The 26,609-nt window shown below is 52.7% G+C and overlaps 2 protein-coding genes across 4 annotated transcripts in view; both read right to left on the reverse strand.

Moving 5' to 3' along the window:
* Positions 1–1,976: 1,976 nt before the first annotated feature.
* LOC122376866 (A disintegrin and metalloproteinase with thrombospondin motifs 4-like) overlaps positions 1,977–26,609 on the reverse strand; it is a 40,381-nt gene continuing 15,748 nt past the window's right edge. For all 3 annotated transcript variants that reach the window (XM_043356836.1, XM_043356838.1, XM_043356837.1), the window contains exons 5-15: positions 23,545–23,691; positions 22,627–22,765; positions 18,739–18,850; positions 17,526–17,655; positions 16,199–16,341; positions 12,914–12,966; positions 10,889–11,180; positions 9,871–10,102; positions 8,390–8,551; positions 6,280–6,656; positions 1,977–2,862 (exon numbers count right to left, since the gene is read on the reverse strand). In XM_043356836.1, coding sequence (XP_043212771.1) covers positions 8,507–8,551; positions 9,871–10,102; positions 10,889–11,180; positions 12,914–12,966; positions 16,199–16,341; positions 17,526–17,655; positions 18,739–18,850; positions 22,627–22,765; positions 23,545–23,691 — 1,293 coding nt within the window. In that variant the 3' untranslated portion in view covers positions 1,977–2,862; positions 6,280–6,656; positions 8,390–8,506. The remainder of the gene's footprint in view (positions 2,863–6,279; positions 6,657–8,389; positions 8,552–9,870; positions 10,103–10,888; positions 11,181–12,913; positions 12,967–16,198; positions 16,342–17,525; positions 17,656–18,738; positions 18,851–22,626; positions 22,766–23,544; positions 23,692–26,609) is intronic.
* Positions 2,752–6,911, reverse strand: LOC122376865 (integumentary mucin C.1-like; the record flags this gene model as incomplete). The annotated part of the gene is made up of 3 exons (XM_043356835.1): positions 6,901–6,911; positions 6,280–6,656; positions 2,752–2,862 (listed from the first exon to the last, which is right to left on the reverse strand). Coding segments are annotated over exons 1-3 (499 nt in total), but the record flags the coding sequence as incomplete, so codon positions are not given.

Consider the following 26,609-nt stretch of genomic DNA (forward strand, 5'->3'; position numbering starts at 1 on the left):
GATTCCGGCCAAACATGGGTTCGAGAAATAGGTCACAGGTCAAAGGTCACTTGGGTGAGGGTCATGAAATTTTCAGAGTAGGTGTAAGATTGATCAACTCGAAGGCACTAAAAGTTTTGTCGCGATCGGCCGCTTTTTACGCGAGTTATTCGCGAAAAAAACATGGGGCCCTACACATGCGAGGTTTAAGTGGCCTTTAGGGAATTGATTGAATTGTATATTGTGACAATGTTTCAAAAATATATAATTTTTTGTATATATTCTTAAAATATGTGTATCTTTCAAAAAAATTGAGATATCGAGGTTTTAGTGACGTCATGATCTCAGAGTTTTCGACCAAAAATGTACCTATGTATATGTTTACAAAAACATATGAAATCATAGAACAAACGTACAGACATGCAGTCAATGCCATTAGACTGCCAATACCATGCACAATCAAATGGCTGTCTTTAACTTTTTATTATCGTTGTGCAATGTACATTTTACAAAGTCTTGAACTCAGAACTGATTTTTACAAAGTCTTGGCAGTTTCTCGTTATCAGTTCACGACTATGATTTACTGTAGCTCTGACACGGTGACAAAGTTGCAAAAAAGTGATTTGAGGCTGGGTCATTCGAAGTGACCTAGTGACCTGACTTTGAAAGCTAGAAGGTTCAAACTTGCACACTATGCATAAAATTGATGAGGGAAAAGTCATGTCATGAATTTCGCGGCGCTAAGCGCCGCGGTTTTTGTGCTATCCACGAAAAACGTCAGGTGGGGGGCGGTCAACCGCCCCCCCCCCCTCCCCGTCAGTGCACGGGTTAACATTATCGGTGACACTTTAAAAACCTAACCCAAATGGGGCACAGCACCCAGTGGCCAGTACCTACCTACCTATATACCTACCTACCTACCATTCTCGAACCTTGGACAGCTGAGCCTGAAGACCTGAGCTCGTCATTGCATTTGAATTGCACTCATTGACTTGCTAATAGTCAATGAGTTCGATAGCCTTTACGGTAGCCTTTACGGAAAATGTCGATAGCCTTAACCCTCGCATGTGTAGGAGGGGGGGGTTCGGATGGACCCCCCCATGGTTTTCGCGAATAACTCGCGTAAAAAGCGGCCGATCGCGACCAAACTTTCAGTACCCTCGCATTGATCAATTTTACACCTACCCTGAAAATTTCATGACCCTGACCCAAATGACCTTTGACCTGTGACCTCTTTTCCGAGACCATGTTTGGCCGGAATCGCGATTTCGCGTATGTCGGCTCGCACTAGCCGCGTGTTTGCAAGCTTTTCGTGGTTTCAAACGTTCCAACATGTGATTTGATGTTACTGCCGTGTGTGTCAAGGTCACCTGAAGGTCAGGTCAGGTCATTGACCTTTGGTGACCTCGGGTGACCTCGGGTCACTTTTTCGAGTTGTACATGTTTCTAGGCTAGTTTATGGAGCTGAATTCGAATTTAGCAACCATTTGAACATTTACGAAGTAGTTTTGGTGACTTCGTAACATGTTACGAAGCTGTCAGAGGCGGTTGACACGTACTACGAATACCCGTCACGACGCCTACTGGTTGACCTGACCTGACCTGACCCGACCTGGTCTAAATGCTTCAAGACATCATCTGTGATCAAAACTAACACGATATTCGTGATCAGCACCCCGAAAAACCCCTTAGCAGCCACATTTTACGACTTTCTAACAGGTCCCGATTTTCCCGACTTTGGGTCATTGACCTGACCTGGAAGGTCAATCAATGACCTAGGACCTTAAAATTGGGTATCATCGGCTTCCTCTCGTCACGGGCAACACGCTCGTTTTTTCCGCGAAGCTCTAGCTCGATCAGGGGCCAAACGGCAAGGGGGGGTCCAACCGACCCCCCCCCCCCCCCTACACATTAGAAGCTGGCAAACGCCGCACACATGCGAGGGTTAACGGAAACGTTACGTTTGTCAACTTCAATCACCTTTCCAAACAACGCTCCATGTATTCACGAATATGTATTTCATGAGCCTGACGGCCTCTCAGATTCACATAGTCTGGGAGCAGCTAGCGACATCTACACTGCAAATATGCTACAAATACTGCCACCTAGCGGTGAGCCCGCAACACTTGCTCCGGCGTGCGCGGCGCCAGTGTGGCGACGGACACGGTCGGGTTGGGTCCTCGTCGGTTCTCTCTCCCCCTCTTCCTCTCTCTCTCTCGGTCGGCGGCGGGCCGATGGGCCGACACCTGAGCGCCAGAGGGCCGCCGCCGGCCGGTCGGTCGGCCGGCGGCGGCGGTGGCGATGAGCGGGATGCGACAAATGAATGGTGTGGTGACGGCCGGCCGGCGCGCGCCGCCCGGCACCGCTGGCCCCGCCGGCCCGCCCGGCCGATTCTCTTTGGTTGTGAGGTACAGTTCATCGGCGGCACAGTGCCGGCGCGCGGCGCCACGCGCACGGCGAGTGTTTGTTCTCAGACTGGATCACTGGGCACAGTATGGCGCGCACTATCCTCCTCCTCTCTCCTTCTCCTATCTCCTCTGTGTCCTCGCTCGTTGGGCGGCTGCGGCGGCGGCGCCGCGCCGCCCGGGCGGGGTCACTCGGCCGCCCTGCCCAGGCGCCGTAACAACTCAGCTTCAACAAGTTTGGCGGCCGCGCGCGCGGCGCTCCGCCAGAGTGTGGTCCGTGAGCGGCGGCGGCGGCGGCGCGCCGGCCGCTAGCCACTGAACGCACTCCGGCCGGAACACAGCCGCTTTTGTGACGCGCAGCAGTTACGCTGCACGTATTTCCGCGAGCAGTACCGGTAGCCGTACCGCTGGATGAACTGTTTACACGAGAGATGGCCCACTAGCCGGTTGACCCGGTCCACACACTGGCCAGCCGCCTCTGTAACGGAGGGAGACAGAGGTCAGAGGTCACAGGTCACACAAGAGGTCACTGACCGTCAGAGAGGTCACAGCATAGGTCACAGAAACAGAGGTTCCAACAGCAGAGACAGGCAAAGACCACAGACTAGCCAGAGGTCAATGACCTATTCACAAATCACACGATAATCACAGATCACAGAGGTCACTGACAAGGTGGGGTCACAGGTTACAGAGTAGAGGTGCTGGCTAGACAGAGGTCAGAGGACACAGACCTGTCTCAGAGGTCACCGCGGCTCATAATAACGCAGTAGAGTACGGCGTCTACTCAGCAAGCACAGGTTAGCATGCTGCCCCGCACGAGGCTCTGATAAAATGTCCCAATTCTAAGGTAATGAACACTTGTTCAAAGGCTGATATCTGCTGCAATTAACAGTCAGTCAACAAACATGGAATCGACCGAACACGCAAGGAAAATCTCCAGGATATATCACAAAGGAATGGGTAGTAAATTCATACTAATTGGACTTTACCGTATCCGAATATCACGGACGAGGGAAGCGGCTTTCAGCCGGCAGATTAACATCTCACCAAGGGGCCCACGGCTGGTAAGCCGCGTCGGGAGTCGATGGCTCGCAGAACAGCTCACAGAACACGGAGTCAGGGAGCGGTCGGCCGCGGTGACACGGCGTCCCCTCTGACATTATCTCTGAGCGGGCATTTTTATGTGCCGCTGTCATGGCGCAGTCAACACAGCCGGCTACGACCGGTGATTAGTTTGGCGTCGATGAGACAGCGGTGTCGGCGGCGCTAACCACCGATTGGAGCCACTCCCTCGGCAGTAAATCACGGATCACTCAGAGACGAGGGAGTGCCGGCCACTCAGAGTGCCGCCAGCTTCGCCACGCGACGGGACGGGACGGGACGGACCGAGCCGGTAGGAGCCTGAACAGACTCGGCTATTCGGCTAACAAAATATATTCATGGTATGTCCAGGATGTATACCGTATTAGTCATAGGTATGGGAAGAATTGATAAGGCTAGGTCTCCTCGTGGCATTGGAGTCGAACTTAATAAGTGGGAATGAAGCCTATAACCAAATTATCTGAGGTTCCCGACAGACGATTATGATATTTGCCGGTTTATAACAAAAGCCATCTAAGGTAAATGTCCACGACCTCAGTGGAATTACATAGCCCGCTCGTCGAGGACGAGGGTACCGTCCTGCCTGACCATTTTGATGTAGATGGCGCCACCTACATCTCGGGAGGCCCTCATCAAGTGACCACAGGCAGCCAGAGCAATTGCCGCTCTAACTACCACTTCTGAGGGCTGTGCGTGTCCCACTGTCTCAAATGCTACCCCTACCCCACCCCCTCGAAGGCACGTGCACTATGCAGTCCCCTCCCCTTCCCCTTCCAGGACCCGTCGCTCGCCTGCGGCGCGCCATGAATGGAGAGGAATGCGCCGCCGCCGGTCCGCCGCCGTCCGAGATGTTTTAGCGGTGAAGTCACTGACAGACGGCCGCCGGGACACGTGCAAATAGTGTCCAGTGGACCGTCTGGCTGGAGGATGGATGTGCCACCGGCGACGCACCTCACCATAGTGACGGAGAGGGGAGGGGGGATGGCGAGAAACGTGACGGTAACGCTGCCTGTTAAAGATCTTGGAGAGCTCTGAGAGTGTTCCTTGGTAAGACTGGGCGGACAGACAAGGCAGCAGGCGGGTATGGGCTGACTGACTGACTGACTGACTGACTGACTGACTGACTAACTGACTGACTGACCAACTGACTGACTGACTGACTGACTGACTGACTGACTGACTGACTGACTGACTGACAGAGTGACATTCTCCAGTGATCTCCGCCGTAGACCAGAGGCGGGTGCAGCCGGCCTTATATGGAAGTGGGGAGACGTCCTGGAGCCTACAGACCTCACTGCACTCCAGTGTAAACTCTGCAGAGTGAGCTGAGACTACCCACGGCGCGACTTTGACGAGAAACAACGCATTGCTGGAGAATGGCGAGCTGGACATTCGGAATCTAGTTTCGCTGTGTATGAAACGAAGCAAAACAATGCACCATAGTTTCTGAGCGTCGTGCTCGTTTTTCGAGTTCCTGCTGAATAAGCTCACGCTGCGGCTGCCAAGTGGCCGTTGCACGTTCACAGAGCCGCACTGTTGCGAACTGCTCCAGGGAAGGCAATGGGCCGTAAAAGATCCCGCGTATCCCACGACCCGACTGCCGACAGCCCGTTTTATGTCGATGAGCTGTTCCAATCAGTCGGGGACGTAGCAAACGTCCCAGACATGGCACAATCTTCGTACTGATTCATACATTGCTCAACGTTATACGAATGCTCGTGTCATCACGTCGCACCAATGTCCACTCTGTCCCTCCAATGAAAAAGGGTTGCGCTCCGCTATTGTGTCGTGCTACCCCCACTATCTTTCCCCATGTCATTTGCTAACTTTCCTAGACATCCCCAGCCTCACTGCGGGGTACACCGTCAAACCCTTAGTACACTCACACAACCCTTACAATCCTCCAAGTCCTCGCATCCCAGTGCCGATCCTACCCAGCTCAGCACCTAAATCACCCCGCGCTGCCTGCTCCGTCCCGGCCCCGTCGACTCGAGTCTGGCCTTGGGGTACCGGTTTTTGCCATTCATTAAATTAGCCGGCGGCTGCCGCTGGCCATGGCAGCTGAGCGCCTATCCACAGCGAAAACGCCGGAGCCCGCGCCTAGTGTCTATGGAGATTGGACGCATCCGTCGGCACTGGTCGAGATTGGACGGGAATGATCCAGTATGCATACGGGTTACACTTCCTGCGCAAGTTTACCTGCACATGGTGATAGAATTATATAAGCTTGGACGTAAACTAAAGACGAGGAAAAGTAAATATCTACATCCGATGTCGTAACCGGAGTAAATAAAGAAATCGAGGTTTATTATTTTCAAACAAGCCGCTTTGGGGATAGAGGATAAAGGTCAACACTTTCACCGGTAAAAGTTAAGCAGTGATTAGAGAATCCATATATGAAATCACCGTGATAAATGTATCATTAGATGAACACAAAACTGTTTCCGGATGAAAAGTAAAAGCAGCCGCACAGGTAACGGGGGTAGAGGATCAAAAAGATAGACCGACAGGCAAAGACAAGGCCCGCAATTCATATAATTAACAAACAAATAACTTGACGTATTAAGAGGTAAACGGGCAGTAGAACAGACGGACACACGGACAGACAGACGGACAGACGAACAGAAGAACAGACGGACAGTCGGACAGACGGACAGACGGACAGACGGACAGACGAACTGACAAACACACTCAGCTAGACGGAGATGTCCAGCCATACATACAGACACCCTCAGAAACCAAGACGTCTTTACCCAGCCGCCAGTCAATCTGCGATGTCACCTCTCCCACGCACCTTTAGACGAGGCCTTGATATCTTCCTCTTCCTCGAGGGTGTTCGTTCGCACCACCGTCACCGGCGGAGGCGTTGGGGTGCTGGTGGTGGTGCTGGTGGTGGTGCTGGTCCGGCTCGTTTTCCGCCAGGCCGTCCACCGGTTAGTTTTCGGCCGCTTGGTCCACCAGCTAGGTGTCGTGGTGGACGCTTTGGTTGTGGTTGTGGTTGTGGTTGTGGTAGTTGGTGCGGGTGTGGTGGTGGTAGTGGTGGTGGTAGTGGTGGTGGTGGGAGTTGTAGTTGTTGTGGTCGTTGTAGTAGTTGTCGTTGTTGTCGTTGTTGTCTCGGGGCTGTTGTGAATCTCCCGAGTCGACCGGTGGGCGCTCCACGGGTTCCACACCCTGAAAAGGAGCGAACAAGACGGATTAGTACCAACAACACTTCCTTCCATAATGATGATACATTCTTGGGATGTTTGAGTGAAGCTGTTGACTCTCAAGCCTCTGGAACGCCCGCTAAGTTTTGGTGACATAGGTGTACGCCGAATTCATTACAAAAATGCTTTCATAATCAGTAAACAAGCTCATAAGTACCGAATACCAACCACGAAACGAGGCATTAAATTTGACGAATACCAGCACCCACGCGGCTTGCATTGCTGACGAATTGTCTTTTCAGGAAATATTGCAGACGCTTCTCATCGTATTTAGCCTGGCTCGGGTAAGCTGTTTCTCGTTATCGAAGAGCGCAGTAGATCCTGTATCTATGCGCATTTGAAGGTCACTCATCAAAGCATACCTATACGACACAGAAGTGCATTCCAAACAATATACTCGCATCATGCAAATGTGTAGACTCATAAGGCAATCCAGTATTATAAGCCATGCGCTATTTTGCCAATAATCATGTGCGCCAGCTCTACTGCGACTCCCCCCCCCCCCCCCAGGTCTTCCGGCATCCCCGGGTCAGGGTCACTTGCGTCGCGGCGATTCAGACCGTCTAGACCGATCGGACACGCCGACTATATGGATACCCTACGGCGCGGATTGAATAGCTCCGGCTGGTTTTACGGGCCGTAAGCCTGTGAGCTCCAGTGAGCTATGGCCGCCGGTGCGCCCATGACCAATGGACACGCCATGTATAGCGCAGCGTATACGCTGGTTTCCTGGCTGGACCGTGGGCTGTGTGGCCATGGCACATACAAACAGTGCTAGCTCTGTGACTGCTTCTAGCTCAGTGTCGAGCCTGTGCACCACAGCATGATGTACGAGGCAGTCGGAGAGACATAAACCCCTATATAGCTTGTCCAGACATAAATTAACGTGAAACATGGGCCATACAAGCATCGCTTAAGTCATATCCATGGTCATCACATGTTGTAGACCTTTCCATGCTTCTATCCTCAGGATACTGAAATCCTTCTCCTCCACTCCGCAACCCCCCTCCGGACTGGACAGGCAACTTTATCTCATGCGGGCTGCTCCCTTGGAGCGGCACCGCTGCTCCTGAGGGAGCGCACCCCGTAGCCGGGTGCAGTGAGTGCCTTGGGGCTGGGTGGCCTGTCCTCTGGACGGGCTCAGCCCCGGCGACTCACTAGGGTGCCTGCCCAGACCAATGTCTCCCCCTAATTCCTATCATCCTTCCGGCTCTGCAATGGTCTTGTCGACCGAAAGGGCCTAACCCAACAAAACAAACAAACAAACAAATCACATGTTGTCATTGACTGATGTGAGCATTGTATAGCTAGCTCCGCTCCCTCTACGATCTCTCCCTCTCTCTCTCTCTCTCTCCCTCTCTCTCTGTCTCTCTCTCTCTCTCTCTCTCTTTCTCTCTCTCTATCCTCTCCTCCTCTCTCCTTCTCTCTACGACATCTTCCGCTCCCCGAATCTTTCAATCTTTCCTCTGTCTCTCTTTCTCTCATTCTCTGTCTCCCCTCTTCCTATCTGTCTATCTCTCTCCAGCTCTCTCTCTCTCTCTCTCGCTCACTCTCTCTCACTCTCTCTCCCTCTCTCTCTCTCTCTCTCTCTCTCTCTCTCTCTCTCTCTCCTCTCTCTCTCTCTCTCTCCTTCTATCTCTAACTCTTTCTCCCTCTCCTTCCCCCTCTCCCTCTTCCTCTCTCGTCTGTATTACTCACTTTTTGGTGGTGGCTTTCTCGGTGGTCTGCTGGGTGGGCGGGTCGGTCCACACGGGCCGCGTCTGGGTGGCGCTGGTGAAGAAGTCGCTGGACCCGTACGAGATGCGTCCGAACCCGTTACCGCCGCTGTCGTCCGTCACGCAGGTAACCGTCACGGCAGTACTGAAACAGAGCGTCACGGCACCCGTCAGTGAGACCGCATCACTGGAGGTGAACGCTTACACATGCATATCGATAGGACCGTAGACACTAGAGATGGATTCTAGGTAGTCCTGACATTGTTCGATCACACAGGACATTCAATAATATACGTAAAAAAAAAACACCATGGCGTGTAAGGTAATTACCTATTGCTAACCCTGATAATGCCGTAGTGTGACTTTTAACGATGGTAAACAGTCACAAGCAAGGCATTCCATGTCGCAACAGGAATTTGCACCAATCGCTTATCAAAATCATTCGGTAGCGAGTGCAAAAACGCCGAGCATATTCGCTCTGTCCGGTTTTGTCCGTTTGTGAGTCATCCTTTGCCAGCTACTTATCCCTAATTCATGATGGATAATAATCAGAAGGTGCCACTGAAAACTGCTTTGAGGTCGATGATTCAGTGAAGGTGCATCAAGCCCGGCATTTGACATTGTATCACGAGTGTGCATTGAAATGGACGTGAATTAGTTACGAAGTTTTACGGCAAACTGATGATCGAATATAAAAGGTGGTGGAATATTTCAGAAGAGGAATGAGTCACCAGGTTACACACAAGAACAAATTAAGTGCTATGAAATATAATTTGTGAATAGAAAACATTGCTGTTAGATCCTGAACTCGAAGCGGAATGACGGTTTTCAGACGTGGCAACTGTCACTACGTGCTCGGGCGCCACTGATGATCGTCGCACTATAGTTTGACGACAAAAATGCGACAAGTGGGCTAGTACCCGGTTCTTGTTAGCAAGAGACATAAAACGTGTTTGGCAAAATTGGTCACGTCAGCCAACGGTAGTAGTAGTGTATTGCAAATGCCCACAATCCTCGCAGCAAAAACTGCCGAATAAGTAACACTGAGCAGTGGACACAATAAATGTAAAGGTACTTCGAACGGCGAAACCGTTGAACAAACCAAAACCACTAGAAAGGTGAGTGATGAACGAACATCTCCTTCTGACTACACAAGGGTACGGCGTATACCGGATGAATTTGAATGCACTTGGAATGTTAGACGACAAAATGCTGAAGGACGTTCACTTTTGGTTACATCTGCCTTTTTATTCCCAAGATCGAATTGATTTCGAAATGATCCTATCCTCTCAAGCAAGATATGACAAACGCTCGATCGCGCAGCGGATATCAATTGTCGACAACGCAACACCGAACATCGTTCATCATATTCATTTTACCTAAGCCTCCCCGAACGTCCCAAAAGATACCTTCCCTCCCTACCCCATTCTTCCCTTCTCGCCCCTTCCTATACCCGTTCCTCACCTTTCCGACTCCGCAGGGCGATCCCTCTGCCGCCGGCCTGTAGGACACGCAGTAGCCGGTGGCCTGGTCGAAGCAGAAGAGCTGCGCGCAGACGCGGTCGTCCTTGAAGCAGGCGCTGGTGCCGCGGTCCCGCTTGCACTGGGCGTCCAGCGAGAGCAGCTTGCCCGGCAGGTGACGGTCCAGGTTGTTTCTCTCGTGAGGAGCGTTGTAAAGACAGGTGGCCGTCTCACCGCTGGAAGTGGGAAACAGCGTGATTAAATTATACCGACATGTTGTACACTTGAGAAAGTAGGTTGGCGATGCATAGTTGCCTAAAGCTGTAGAATCAAGTAGAATCCCAGGCAGACGTGAAAGGAAACTAATGTTCATGGGATTACGTATTTACCAGGACGAGACTTGACAGTTGTTTGTGGTCAGCGTGCAAATTGGTCCGGTTTCGATCAAAAGTGCAATATCTGCTGACTTGTCGTTGATGGGATCTAGGTCATCTGACAAGTGACATCATCACATCGTCTTTGGTATAACTGGCTACACTTTTTTGATGGAGCTGAGCGCCCATAATGGAAGAAGTAAGCAAGTTGACCGCAATCTCCTAAGATCGCTCAGGTGGTTGGGATATTTCTGTCATTCAAACTCTGGATAAAGGGATAGATAAGAAGGAAGATGTGGTTTATGGGACCAGCACAGCGCCGCACCCACAACAACACACACCACAGACCCGTCAGGCCAGACTCTCTAACAGGTCATTGCAGGTATATCGTGCTCCCAACTATGCATTCCAGCCTGAAAACCTCACTTTATCCTTTCTTTTTCTCACCCTTTCGCTCTTCTTCTCCTTCTCTTTTCTCTCTCTCTCTCTCTTCTCTCTCTCTCTCTCTCTCTCTCTCTCTCTTCTCCTCTCTCTTCTCTCTCTCTCTCTCTCTCTCTCTCCTCTCTCTCTCTCTCTCTCTCTCTCTCTCTCTCTCTCTCTCTCTCCTCTTCTCTCTCTCTCTCTCTTTCTCTGTCCCCCCCCACTCACTTGAGGAAGTGGTCGAACTCCTCCAGGCTGCACGGGGACCACTTGAATCCCTTCTCGGTGTGCCGGAGGTCGGACATGATGAAACCCTCCTCCCAGCGGCATCGTTTGGCTCCCGGTCCTCCCAGGTAGGAGGGCGGCGGCGAGCCGTCGTGCACGTTCCCCAGCAGGTGACCCAGCTCGTGGGCGGCCACGATGATGCCCGAGAAGCCGCCCGTGTCCTCCACGATTGCCACGGAGTTCACCTTGGTGAGTCGTTTGTTGACCACACACGCTCCGCCCACGTACGCGAAACCTGCGTCGGACGGTGGGGTTAGACGTGGCTCGGGCGGGTTTCAGCACTTACATATCGATCATGAGCCTTAATAAATCTTTTATTAGCACAGAAGGTGAGAATCAATTTAGCTTTATTTTGTAAGTTAATGTCCTCGTAAGTAGGAATTTAGTGACTTTTAGCGACATTTGTAGTTACATATTGCACACCAATGTCAAGAAAAGCATAAAGCAAAAGACATTAGACACAAATAACGAGAAACGAAATAAAAAGTTCCGTTTGAACAACATGCTTTAATTATTTACAAGAATTCAAATTTAATAGCATGCAATTAAGACGCTCCTATTCTTTCGTGATTGCATTGCAACTTTAATTGTACATTTGATACCAAACTGCAATGTCGCAAACTCAAATGGCGCACGTTTTAGAAATTAGCACTATAGCAGTCACGGCTGAGCCGATCTCTGCGCACTCTTTGCGTTACGTTACGTGACGCTGCACTGCCGACCGTCGGTCGTTACGTTCGCGTCGGGCAGTCGTCACGTCACGTTACTCTGCCGTCACGGAGGACGGTTGCGTTTCGCAGTCACGTGCCGCGGCGTTAGCGTCATTGCGTGACTCCTCTGTGCGTTCAGTCACGGTCAGGTCAGAGGACGAGCCAGGCAAAGCCAAGCGAAGCGGATCGGGTAGGTCGGGAGTTAGATATGAGTTTAATTTATCCCTAAAAGCGTTGTTATTCGTCGGTTGCTGTTTCCTGTGGTTGAAAGCCAAGCAGAAGTTAATTTATTAGCACTCGTGCATCGGCAGTTCAGCAGCTTTACCAGCTTTATTCGTTACATCATTCTTCATGCGGTTATGATGTTATGCGCAGCGGCTCTTGAGTCTAAATGCGACTTTAGCAGCTTCGTCAAAAACTCATGCAATATAAATCCCAGGCATTTATGCACACGTTTTCGATCAGACAGACAGTTGCAGGTATGTGATGGCAGAGAGAAGACGCAGGAGGACCAAAGTAGTGCAGGTCAGAGAGTAAAAGTGAGATGTGAGCTGAAGAAAAGTGCCGGTCAGTCGCGGTCAACCCTGGGTCAGCCCTAGGTCAGTGCTAGGTCAGATCCGCGGGTCACCCCGTGCAGTGTGCGTCCGCGCGGCGCGTGGTCTCGTCCATCCGTGCCCCGTCATCCCCAGTGCGAACTGCGCCGTCCTGTGTCCCGTCTTACCGGCCGTCCCCGTGTTACACGGTCCACGATCAAAGTCTTTTCGGCACATGTCAAGCCTGTAAAACAGTCGGAGCTGAGTGAAGGAGAGTCAAGATGGGGAAGGGACTGGCTGGAGCCAGTCACAGTAAAGCAGAAGACTGAGTCCGGCTTCGGCGGCCGTCTTCGGTATCACCGAAAAGCGGAAGCGTATAGACAAAGAGAAGGCGGCGGTGAGCACACGCTCACTCCGAGTTCACAGGGGAGAAATGTTAGCTGAGCGAAGGGAGAATCACACAGGCTCGGTCGGGGTTAATCACAGTCACAGTAAGCGATCACCGAAGTCGAGGCGATCTCTGTAGGTCAAAGTTGCGCAGGTCAAGTCGCAGCAGCTCAGAGGTCACTGCAAGTCAGCGGTCAGCGGTCATCAAGAGTCTTTCAAATTCAAGGTAACTGAGGGTCAAGGTCACCACAGGTCAGGTCACTGGAGGTCGTCTGTCCCACGCTGCAGCGCGGCATGGTACAGAAGCGGCACACACAGACACACAAACGTCCACGTACCGGCCGTTCCCTTGGTGCACTTTCCGCTGTTGCGCCGGCGGCAGAGGTCGTGCCTGTGGAGGAGGTCTGTTAGCAACATCAATCGCGAACGCAGCGGGTGCACAAACTGGGGTGGGTGCAAGGGTCGGGTGCAAGGTGTTGGTGCAAAGGCAACAGAGCTAGATGTGATGTGAGATGTGACACAGTGCTAGTTGTTATTTATGGAGATACACGGAAACTAACAAAGTGACGATACAGGACCGATAGGGCTCGGGCTCACACTTATGCTAGGTGTATTGATGGTTGCACGCATCACACATTACACACATGTATTGAGATGTTGAGGGTGATCTTCAAAGACCCAGCTTCGTGGGCAAACATGACATTGACTGACGATATCTCAGGAAAGGCACGTTCCGTGATCTTATGCACATCCGGACCTGAAGTGCAGGTGGCTCATCCCTAGGCGTTTGACATTGAGCTAGAATCAGTGAAATCACAACCATTCGAGACGTGACCGATGCCCACTCCCGGAAGCACAGCCGGTTCGATCGATCCGATGACATTTCGGTGACAGCACGACCTCGAAGACATCGACCGTCGCGAACACACGCCGGACGTCCGTTCCCAAACGAGCAGAAACACCTGCATGCTGCGCTCGACCCTGGATATGTCCAATCGAACTGTGTCTGTATATTCAGCACCCTTGACTCGGACACCTGTCTGACGTCTGGGAACGTCGGGAATTGGCTCAGAGCCAGCCTGTCAGACGACGGGACGACACAGGTGCTCCGTGAGTGATGACCGCCGCAGGAAGACGAGCGGTGATTAGAGTTGGAGAAACGGGCTGCCGCTACCGACAGGCCGCCAGTAATGTGTGATTAGAGGTAGAGAGACGAGCGGTGATTAGAGTTGGAAAGATGAGCCACCTTCTCACCACACCGCCAGTGATACTCGTACTTAGTGATAGTGAGGCAAAGAGACGAGGAGTCGTCTGCGAGCCTGTGGTTGGGTCCGGATCCGTCGGCAGCGGAGCGTGTGCCTTACTAAACTGGCAGGAACAAGGTGGCGACACAGACTCAGGGTAATATATGACAGATTGAGGAGATGGATTGTCGCAGAGACCCAAGACATGTAGGTGAACTTGGGTTTCAGGGACTTTTCGAAAAATAACGGGATAACGTTCTTAGTGACAAATATGGTTGGGATGCCTCAGATTTTAATTTAAAACGGTACATCTCTAGGAACCAGCGGGACAAGTGAATGGCATCGGAAGTTCCGAGGTGACTACTTCCACCGGATTCACAAGAACAAAATAACGGATGTTCTTGCATCAGTGTGGCAATGACGTTTTGATCCTTCAGGTCCGGGATTCATCTTAGGGAGCGACTAACTGCGCGACCTGTCTGAATATCACCGAAGCGTTCTTCTGCTTTAAATGACACAATGGTTCGTCAGCGCTCTTGCAAATCTCAAGACGGACAAAGGGGCCATCCAAGCTCCTGTCTGCACTTCTGACAGGTCGCACTGTCGGCCTCCGTCACAGAGAGCCGATAACTCTTCTGAGATCTGGTCATGTCCACAGTTCTACCCGAGGCAGGCCGTTGCACCCGACACACAGACAGACAAGAATCAGTGCTCCATACTGGGAAAACTGACGCGGTGGTGCGAGTGATCGAAAGACGTCAGCAGATGCAGATTGGTTCAGCGATGAGGGGTGGAGCAGAGAGATCGCCTGCGCCCGCTGAATATACTGAATGTATGATCAAGTTGGCGAAGAACTCAAAAGGAAACCTGTGTTACTGTTGCCCTGTTCTGGGTCCAAAGATGTGTGTGCTTGGGTCAGGTTCAGCCTTCTTCATGTCTAAGCGTCGATGGGCTGCTTTGATATTGTGCTGACCCTTGCAGGTAAGCACTGATGGTACTGATGGTAAGTATTTGACCTTCGAGATCGGACTTTCCAAGCTGCACTCCAGCAGTTACGTTCTTCTGACTACGAATAAGGCGATGTTAGCATGCGCCTACATATAGGTATGCAGGTAGGTAGGTAGGTAGGTAGGTAGGTAGGTAGGTAGGTAGGTAGGGGCATTGACGTCAGTGACGGTTCCAGCTCACACCCGCTCGCGCCTCTCCCAAAACTCAGCATCGTTCGCGCCTCCTTGGCTATCAATATCGCCGTCCGCTATGCCAGCCTTCCGTGTTACCCTTATTGGGCGCCTTGGGAGGGGAGGGGGCAGCTCCCCTGCCGACAGACAGATGGACAGATGCTGGGGCCCCAGAACAGGTGCTGATCGCGCCACCGATTCGTTTGTCGAGCTGCCCTGAATATCTGACGGCCATCTCGGACCGCTGTTGGCGGCAGGGGGTCCACAGCTGGCCGCCGCAGCTGGGCAGGGTACGGAGTGCAAACTGCAGGCTGCCACATGGAGGTAAATCGTTAGGTGCTGGGAGTGACATTCGACAAGTCGAGAAACGGGAAATATATGCCCGCATCGACGAACCAACTTTAAGATCAATCTGCCACAAGTTCTTGGTACTGTTCACTTCAAAAGACGGAAGACATATGACTCGACATATAAGCATGCAGATATGCTCGTCTTCTTATACCTTCATCTCCATACCTGGCTCTGAGGCCCGGGACCAGCCTTTCGTCTTCTCGGCAATCTGAGTCCGTCCGTCATCACCCGCTCAGCTAACGGGCATTATTTCGTCTCCATGCCAATGTCAGATGGACACCAGACGTTGACAGGTTGACGGATCGAGTCCACGTGGGCTACCAGACAAGGTGACCCTTGTGCAGCACTTCCAGAGTCACTGAACTTGGCTCAGCACCCGCCACAGCAAATGAGAGTGGAGCCTAATATGGCTCAGACGATGGAACGATGACATCAACGAGCGTAAACCAGCAGTCGCCGTCCCAGACAGACAGGTCCCATAGCAGTGGTGAGAGAGTGAAGTAGAAAAGACGATCTTTGAGAGTAAAACTGCCGCTCGTATTACCAAGAACAAGTGTCAAGTGCGCGTCGCACTATAACGGGCGATATTTGGCGTGGTAAGGAAGTTATGCGACGATGACCGTGTGTTACATAATGCCTATCGTGGTGATGTCGCAAGAGGTGACGTGTTTGTGTGATCAACATGACACAACACCGAAGAAAACGTTAACTATTTATAAATGAGTTCACATTAGCGAGGTCATGACAGCGATGATGTTATAAGAATGCAGTAGTCATCCCGTTGACGAGAACGTCTGAGCATGCTGATCATGCTGGAGACTTTGTTGAAGCCTAGGACGACAAGACTCACTTGGTGATGGCCATGGCGATGTCGTAGGTGGGCAGCCGGCGCTCCTCGAACAGGTACTTTCCCATGGCGGTCAGCGCGGCCGCCGAGTCGATGGAATCTGCCGTCACCTTGTTCTGCTCCAGGTACGGAGTGGCATCGGCGCCCTGTCGGTCAGGAGGGGAAGTACGTCAGGTCACTGACTTAGGGAGTCACAGGGGGCAAAAGGTTGAGACGTGAAGGTCGATGGCTTCTGCTGCTGAGATATAAATGTTCAAGTAATGGAACGACATTTCGCATGGTATTTCAACTTTTTTGTATGCACCTTGGTAGCTCGGAGGCAGTCAAAATACTGCTGGGCGCCACACATCATGTTTTTTTCGTTTTTCTTCACCTGCTAGACACGATGACACGAAGAGAACCATCTTTTTGCGCTGCCCCATCGCCCTACCCCACGGCATCGTCAGCTTCAAGATCAACCCTCACAAGTGATAACCAACCAAGAACCGCATGGAAGTCCCGTGGCAATATCTGCCACATTCAGTAAAGTGAAAGGGTTTCAACATCACTAGAAGACCCAACAGTAAGCCTTTTATATCCCAATCGTTTGCGTAACTTGAAGAGGCCAGTCTCACACATTTTAAAACGGCTCAAGTCATCTTGGATCGTGGCAAGTCTACACTCATAGCTGTCGCCAGCCTGAGAGTGTCCATTTAGCGCTTCTCGGACCTCTGAATACCTACCGGACACTCGCCGATTTAGTCTCCGTGTAATGCATCTGCTGTACGTCACTCGGCCCCGCCCGGAGACGAGTAAGGCCGATTTACTGCCCGAGTCGCCATCACTGAGTTCTTTACACGGGGGACCAGGTGGCGGGAAATGCCTCAGCGGGGCGTCCCAGCGCTCAGAATGGCGAGACAGCGATCCGAGCTTACATTCAAGAAGGGAGATGCTCGCAAATCGAGTTTCGGGGAACAGTGATAAGCGGTTTTTAATGCGATGTGTCCGGGATAGGCATCGTCTGGTTCCGTCTGAACGTCACATGTAACCGAGTGAGGACCGGGGACGACAGGATGGACATCGCTCGGTTACATTCCCAATGCTGAGTGGTCGTCAGCGCTCGCCACAGGGCCCCGATAACACTGGTAAACATTCACGAACTTGGCTCAGGTGTCACTCACAGGCCCAGACCAGGACGTGGCTGGCCCTCCATTCATAAAACAGCCAACGGTCCTTACCGAGAAGGAAACCTTGCGGATGAGAATGGCGAACATAAACCTAAGCCATGACAATGCGAACCGATGAAGGTTGAAGTGAAGGGAGTTGGAGATAGCATCAGCCCCTTGCTCACCCTTGAGATGATCATGCCGGCGATGTTGACCTTGATCTCGGGGTTCCTCAGCTGCTTATACCGCAGGTCCACCCCGTTCATGAAGCTAGTGAAATACTTCTTGATCTTGTTGTTGTCCTGATCGTGAAGCCTGGAAGGAGGAGGATGCAGCTGTAAGATTGCAGTCCGATTTGTTTTCACGAATGGTCGAAACTCTTTGACGTAAATTGGGCAGAGATAGATAACACAAAACGGATACGAGATAGTGACGAACGAACAATGCCCGTTCCGGTGGCAATTTTATAAAACCTATATCATTGAAGCAAAACAAACACAATTCACATACCTACAAGCAGCCAGGGTTATACCGAGGTACTGTGTACATGGCGGCATTTCTTCATGATCTATCGATAAAGGCACCCAAGCGCTGCAGTGCCAATTGATCATAGCCCATTTCTGCAGCGCGATGTCAATCTCAATCTCAATCACCAGCGAGCGGAATTCACACTTTATCCGAATTCCTTCCAAGTCACACACATGATTTCCTTGATCCCAACCGACCTAGCAGCCGCACCCGGCGCCCAGTAAGCTCGCGTTCCGTTACGGGCTGTGCCCCAGCTCGGCCGCGTGTCCTGCACGGGGCTCCAGCGACCGACAGCACTAGCCCGACGGCTCGTGAGCCGTGACTCAGGCCCGGACAAGGCCAGTCACGGAGCGTTCCGAGCGACAGGGCCCAGAGACAGCCTTCGTGGTCCTGCCGTGACCGACTGTGCACTGTGGGGCCCGTGAACGGTGCACCTTGCACAGCCAAGTGAACCACTGTGTGAACCACTGTGTGCACTATTGTGTGCACTCTGGTGTATCTAAGCTTGATGTGGACAATCGCAATGCAGCGCGCTATTTTTGGCCATTTACGGGATTTTAATTCATAACCTTGCCATTACAATGCAACGGCCTGACAGTAAACAGACGAAAATGACAGAAAACTTTAGCAAGTAACAAACGATTTTTAGAGAGAATGACTAATCTGCACATTATTACCATGTTTCTAACAATTGCTAGTGCTTGAAATGTTTATGGATTTCCAGGTATATAGAGAGTGTGCTCCCTTTAAAACCGATGCAACTAGATGCATGAAGCATATTAGTAGGTCCATACATTAGAAGCATCAGCCACTGTTGCGTGAGTTTTCGTGTGACTCTAGCTGTAAGTGGAGGGAGGGGGCGATGCTTACAGGAATCCGTCGTAGTCGATGATGATGAGGACCTCGGGGTAGATGACGGAGGGGGCAGAGCGGCGCCGGCGGCGGCGGGCGCCCGTCGGCAAGGCGTCCATCTCCATCACACCTGAGAGAGAAAGGGTCAGAAGGTCAGACACGTGTGGATAAGAGCACAGACGTTAGATCAATGTCGCCTACGGCTCATTAATATCGATCAGAAACGGGTCATTCAGGTCATCAGCCACTAAGGTCGTCATATGGGTCAGTTACGTATCACATATAGATTACTCAGGCCAATCAGGTACTGATTGCTAGTATCAGACAGCTCGCGCAAATGTCACTAAGGTCACCCAGGTCATTCGGGCTAGGTTCAGGTCAGACGGGTCAGACAAGCTGGTCAAACAGGTCACCTAGGTCACCGAGCTGACAGGTTAGACGGGTCACACTAACTAGTTCTGCAGGAAGAACAGGTCACGGATGTCCTGGGTCAGCCGAGTCAGCTGAATGGCATAAGCAGATGAACTTCAACTATGCCTAAAAACACCGGTTTCGAAGATATACAGTGTATCTCGCGATTTCAGTCACGCAGCATAACGCTGATTAGATTGTTTCGCATTGACTGATCGGAGACGGATCGCCGATGGCCTTATGAATGGGTAGCAGTGTCCACATTGAAAAATGTTAATTGTCCATAAAGAACAGCATAACTAGACGCCATCAAAGTCCCGCGTTCCCGCGTTGGTACGCTCTTCTGATCTTAAGTGGCGCATTCGGGCGCTGCCAGTCGAGTCATGGGAGCAAATGGGCGCCCCTTGACGAGTTACGACACACCGAAACACACTCCCAGCACACAGACACACAGACACACAGCCTGCCGCGCCGGCCGGCCGTGTGCATGGACTGTTTACTGGTCGGTTAGGTAACCGCCGATCTGGGTTATCGGTCCGGCACCCGCCGTAAAAACCTGTTTGTCTCCGGCTCTGGCCGCCGGTTAATGACATGCTCCGATCGAAAATCAATTACTGCGCAGGTTATATGGTGATCAACCGAGGCGAAAGGCACAATGCTTGGAAGTATGAAGAAGACGTGGCGTCAGTTTTGGTGGTGGTTAAGTAAAGTTAAGTGTGATGTCATTACTAGGAGGTCAAATATTTGCATATACGGTCATAAAATACATATTCTTTTCAGCACACATCCTGGATTCCACTGTTGGCCGCAACTCCCAGAACCAGCGCTCTCTGCCGCTCGGCCTGTGGCATGCCCTTGAGTCAGCGAATACCTGACATTGGACAGGTAAGCATAACGTCTACCTGTACAACTGACAGTGAAGGGTGCGGCTTGCTCGTGTCAGCCCGTTTTGCCGTAACACGGATACCAATTCGACATTTATGATGTGATTATACGAGCCGCGTCCGTTCCTAGCGCATTTTTACCGAGCAATGTTGTCGGCTCCAAAAAGTGTGTATCGTTTTGGGGTGACCAGCACGCAACATGCCACACGATTTCATCCGAAACTGCTTACGATAGGTACTGTGCACTTTTGTTTGGCATTGAACTGTTGCATTGTGTTAGTCATAAGGTTGCGCTGGTTTGGTTGCTTCAATAAAGCCGTCACTCGTGATGCAGAATAAATAAGACATTTTTGTCCAACAGTTTCAACTCGCACGCAGCTGGACTGGCCGGTCTGAGTAGGTCGGGGCGACTGTGGAGGGCGGGGAGCGGGGGGTGGGGGAGGGGCCGTCGAGTGCCGGAGCTGACCTCGGGACATGGGCCGCGGGCGGGGCCGCCCTCCAAGGCTGGTCGGCTGCTACCGGCCGCCAGGGCGGGGCCGCTGCCGTCGGCCTGCAGCCTTGGAGCCGAGACAAGAGCGGGCGGGCGGCGTGGGGTGGAGCCAACCCTCCCTCCCGCACCCCGCCCCGCCGCCGGTGGAGGTCGGCCCCGCCCGAGTCCGGCTGGGCGGTGGGCGGACGCACACCTCGATCGGTCTCGGCGGCAGACAAGTCCGGCAGCCAACGTAGGGCTCTCGGTAACACTATAGCTGAACGGCCACAGCCTGCTGGGAGCTCTCGGTAGGACGGAGCTATGACCTCACATGACCTTCACGGGTAGTGGACCGACGAGGCGGTGATACGCTGAATTAAATGGCACTCACTCTCCGACAGGGGTGGTGCCTCAATCCATCAGCATTTTGCACGGCGTCCAATCGGCCATCTTTCCAGTTAGTGGTCTGGAACTTTGGGTGGGTTTCCAAGGCAGCAACGTTGCATTGGGATGCATAAACAGCTCGCCTTTGCTTCAAGAAATAGATAACACCTCGCTGAGATACATACGTCACACAACAAAGGGCGCTCCGCCGGCTCATCTCAGCTTCTCAGTCACAAACGGCTCAGTCGATCCCCGCTTGCCTTGAACACTTAGCAAGCGCCAAAAGCGCCATTACAATAGACATCGGCAGCTATGCACATCGGATGTAGATGAGTGCATCGTGCGCTGTTCCGATGTCTTTCCGACAAATCGGTTCGGAGATTCGTGCTGTTTTCTTGCCGAAACGTGACTGACGCTCGTGTAGTGAAGAGAAAATGCTTGTCAGTTCCTAGCATCGGTACTTGAGTTCGAAACACCCATCACCTTTTTATCTCGCCGTGCGGCGTGCAGGACTGAAGCTGGCCGCTGTTTTATCCGATAGTTTTGTCATCGGTAAAAACGTATGTATTGACACGTCATCGCCTGCGAGTCAGGCATGTCAACTGCGCTACTGACAGTAAAAATGTTGACGTAAGCTCTACAGCTTGGTGATGCTGAAGTCAACCTACTGACTGCTTCACACAGAAGTTTTTCCGATAGTTTTCAGCCGTAAACTTAATCAGTATCACAAACGGCTCTTGCAGGGTGTCGTCTTTATTTTATTCGCGGCGCACAATCACGCGCCTAAGAATTAGGAGACTGGAAGTGTAGACTTCGTCAGAGATAGCAGTTTAGCTTTCAGTCCTAAGCCGATTCGCTGAACTCAAAGAACCTGAAGTGGTCGCCAGCTGATCATGTGGACAGGCGATGCTTGTTTTCGGCGAAGAAAGGAATTCACCAACAACGGAATCGAACACTGGATGCGAGCCATTCCCCTTGAATACCAAACACCGCTCAGAGTTTTTCATGGCTGATGTTCGAACCCTTCGAGGTCTCCCAGCCCGTCTCAATTCACTTCACCGTCTTGGCCGTCTTCACCGCTGCCAACAGATCAGGAAAACACTGCAAGCATATAGTGTCGGCCTTGCGGGAAAGCTGCCGGCAGGATATGACGTCACAGGCGTCGCCGACTCAAACGGCTAATCCTGCGGAGATTTGTGCAACGGGATACGCTTATCAGCCTGTCCTGTCGGAGGTGGAGGCTGGGATCGCAGCTTCGCTCGCAGTGCTGCCCCCAGCGCTCCGGTGAATCCGCCGATGATTTAGTGTCTGTTCGGTGACTGGAGTTTTTGCGCGTCAGTGACGGTGTTGTCGCCGAGGCGGGTGATGTCTGCAGGAGCTGTCACCACCATGACAGCGTGGTGTTTACCCAGGTGTCCCGTATGGGTGGATGAATATGTTTTCCGGTGAATAGTTCGTCTGTATTAGGATCGAGGCATAGCGTGAGCGATAGAGCCTAGCGAAGGCATATAACTGCACGCTTCCGAGAGGAAAGTTCACCAAGCTGTTTTTGCATCTTGTCTGTCCCGCTGCAAGCCACTCATGTGACATTCACGCAACATCCGCAGCACACCAGCCCCAACGCCGCGACAAAACGCGACCAAGCGACGGCAGACGACCGCGCCTCGTGGTACACAGGAAAACCGACACACAGCTGCGGCCAAGGTCGTCAACACGGAGCTAGGACCGTGCGAGCCGGTGGTGACCGTCAAAACTTACCGTAGTCTGCCTTCAGTGAGGGCGTCGTCCGGTGGTAGACAAAGTGGAGGCCCTGGGTGTGCCGCTTGTGAACGCGCCGCCGCACGCGGTGGCTGCCGTTGTGGTGCTGGTGAAGCGGGAAACCGTCCTCAATGATCCTCTGCGGGAACACAACGTCAGCTGGTTAGCATGTGGGGTGGGGAGACGTCATTCAAACGTCCCAACGCTGTGACAAAGCTCGCTGTCCGACATTGCTCCTGAGTCGCGTCTGTCACCTATAAAGGCGAAGGTCGCGCCACCGATCCTTTCCGGAGCAGATATGCATCTCAGCCCTGACACGAAACGTAATCGAGAGACCATCTCGTTCCGAAATTCTCTGAATTCGTAAGATCAGCCAGCAGAACCGCCGCCCTATTCACGCTGCAGCAGACAGCGGCACGATTCAGACCAAGGTCCGACCCATGCAGGGCTGCAGGGCGGCGGCGACGGCGGCGGCGGGGGGCGGGGGCGGGCTGACAGGGCGGCGGCGGCGGCGGCGGCGGCGGCGGGTCGGCGGGGCGAGGTGACAGGGCCGCGGTGGGGGTGTTGGCGATCGGCTGATCTACGCCGTCCGCTGGAAGTCTCTCCTACCGTGAGACTGAGACATGCACCGCATTCCACCGCGCAGATAACGGCCCGCGGCCGGCACCGAGGGCTTTCCAACACAGCTGGCAGGGTTTTTATCCAGCAGTTTCGACAGTTTTCACGACTGATGCCGAGTTTCCCACAAAATCACTCCTGGCTCTGTGACACAACGGTAAGGTTATCTTATGTCTGCTGGGCTGTCACCAGGCCGCTGGGCTTGCCCGGAACTCATGTCAACTCTACCTACATTCTAATGAACTTTCGCTAAGTGTTCCCGTCACTCCCAGAAACTCCTCACCCTTCAACGTTACTCACATCATCCTGGAGGTTCTCTTCTTCATCCAGGAAGAACTCGTCGTCCGGAGGCAGGTCGTTGATGCTGGCCTCAGCCTCACGGTCGATCTGGGGCCGTGCAGATGCCGGCACAGGTCGGATCACCAGCGTGGCACCCACGGTACCGTCCTGAGAAAAGGAAACATGGCCAATTAGAACACCCATGATACCTCATTGGAATGGACTAGGTGAATGGGATCGGCAGGACATCGACAAAAGGACATATTGAAGTGTTGAGGTTCACAGAGAACAAACATCAGTGGTTGTATGTTGTGAGCGAGGCACGACCTAAACATCACAGCATACATGACGAGAACAATCATTCAACCGCAGACATCAGTCGCGATAAACTTTAACGGGAATGCATTTCCGCAGCCCCATTTTTCACGCTCCGATACAACTGTTCTGCATGGAAAGCATCGCCTTACCAAGCAGCCTTGGCCCTGTTGACTGATGGTGCACTGATGCATACGTCTCCCCACACCGTCGCGACGCGAGAGCAGATATCTGTGACTGGTCTGACCGCTCGCCAGACTTGGAGGCCCGTCTGAGTGGCTCCGCCGGCCCACCGAGCCCGGCACGTGTGTGGAATTTGACACAGCGGCACCTCTTTGGCGTCAGACCGCCAGCCAGGCGGCATCCGTGGACAAACCACTGCCAGCCGCGCATTAGATGACGGAAATTCCCGCTCACTGCGCGACCGACTCCCGTTTAGAGCCGGTCTTAGCGGTCAGTGACCAGTCCGACGCTCCGGTTGATCCGGCGTCACGCGCAGCTTCATCTCCACAAGCCGCTGCCGCCTCTCCTGTGGCTGTCGAGCGGCTTGTTATGACCAAACTCTGGCGGCGGCAGCGGCGGAGCGGAGTTGTCGATCAAAGTCGGCGATACCGGCAACGCCTGACGCCGGCGCGTCGCGTCTCGAGCGGCCGGCAGACGGGCTACTCCGTCCTGGCGCCGGTCACTGTTTGAGAATGGCGAGCCCCGGCCACAGAAGGCGTCCATTGACAGCTCGCTGGACCGGCACAACACTGTCTGAAGTCGGCATTTCTCGGAGACGGCGGCAGCATAACAACTCGGCGACGAAAGGTGACGTCAAGCTGCGAGACTTGTTTGGTCTGACGCCGTCTTATCGGGACACAGCTAGGAGCTGATTTGACCGCGGTCGGGGAGGGGCGGTGCCGCGGCATACGAGAAATGTTAGGCACGGCAGCGGGTGCGAGATTATGGCGATGATATTTGATCCTGAAGGTGGGGCACATGTGTGCACAGCAACTAGCAAGGTACCAGCCTAGATTCAGGGCGGGGCCTATCCTACCAATATGTCTAACCGAGCTCGGTGGGGAATTCTGAACCACATACACGGGAGTGAAGCGCAGGCGGTCCCGCCCTGCTCCCGTGTTGGTGCCGCTAGTGTGTACTACACTGCCGTCCATCCCTGTCTGACCCGTCCTGGCGCTTCTGTCGATCGGAGCGACCCTCTGATGACTGCTCCGATAGCCTAGAATGATGGCGATGCAACAGTTGCCGCCGTCTCCAAGCTCTCAGACAAGACGCTCTGGAAATGTGGTCGCCTATTTACGGTCTGGCTCCGAGCGCTGCACTCATCTGAGGTGATGAAATCAAAGAGAACCTCTTCATCAAACCGCGTTTACTGGGTCCGCATGAAGCCAGAATAGCGCAATGCAATCGTTCCTTGCGAGTCAATAAAGTGATGTAAGATTAATCAACAACCACGCTTCCCGTCACACCAGGTGGTTATCCAGACGCCTGGAGGTAAAGACGCCATAACCGTCTACCGACCCCACCTGCAGCTAACGGATCCCTTCAGTCTCCACGTCTGTGGTTAGTCTGGCGACACCACATAGGCCACAGCATGCGGCCGCTTACCGGCGCCCAGAACTTTTCATGTCTGTCGCTCATTTTTTCCGGTGGCGCTGCGACTGCCGAGCGACCACCCACAGGCGTAACAGGAACATCGACAAGTCTCTCTGCCACCGCGACAGAGGGCGACCGAGGTGGGTTTGTTGCTCAACAGCTTCATAGAAAACCTCGTCAGAGTCGAGCAATCGGAGAAATCTCAGATGATAAAAACTGGAATTCATCTATAGTGGTCTGGATGTCCATGACATAAAATGGACCGCAGATGCTGGGAATAGTTCAACTCATAGGAGAAACATGATTTAGATGTTATCTGCGTTTTGTTTACATGCCTTGGAAGATCTGCGATTGTGCAACAGACTTTAGTTTGGACACATAAATGGATAGGTATTGAAATTATGTCCATATTTATACGTCGTTCGTCATTTTCCATGAAACTAGCTTACATCTGTTGGCGATACGAACACTGAGCAATTATCTCCCTGAATTTGGTTGATGAAATACGCATTTTTTGCGTTCATCTGCTGGGCAAGCCAAACTTTATCTCAGTTTTATAAGAAGAAAAATTGATATGTGGATGCACGCATCCGTTACTCTGCTGGTTTTCATCAGGCACTCTGTCTTTTTTTCAGTTTCTCCGCACTCCGCACGCCGTTGACACCACAACCCCCTCTGCCAGACACGTAAGCGTGCTCTGCAGGTCAACAGTGAGTCGGGTGAGCCGTCGAGGGTCAACACAAAGAGCAACTCACACATCCGCATCAGTGAACACAGGCGGGCGGCTGACGGAGCTAAAGCGACGTTCACACTGCGCAGCGATGTCACCGCAGCGGCCATATGTCAGCGAACGCTGACAGTCGGACGGTGTGGTGCAGAGCTTTGTTTTGAACTCAGAAATCTGACTTTTCAAGCCGCACAAGGCGTGGAATAGGAGATTCCGGGACATCTTTCAGTGATTCGGCGCTCGCCTGCGCTGGTATACTGTCCCGCAAGACATACTCGATGGTCTGTGAAACCATACAATGACGTTAATCCTGAGACTTCGGACACCGGGATGGTAGCGGACAGCGGTGACCATCAGGAAGCGACTCGGTGCGGCTTCATGTCGCTACCGCGGGTGACAGTGACGAGTGACGACCGATCCGTGACGGCTCGGCGCGTCGTGACGG

Source organism: Amphibalanus amphitrite, unplaced genomic scaffold, assembly GCF_019059575.1.
Source record: "Amphibalanus amphitrite isolate SeventyFive unplaced genomic scaffold, NRLGWU_Aamphi_draft 002359F_arrow, whole genome shotgun sequence".
In the NCBI taxonomy this organism is placed as follows: Eukaryota; Metazoa; Arthropoda; class Thecostraca; order Balanomorpha; family Balanidae; genus Amphibalanus; species Amphibalanus amphitrite.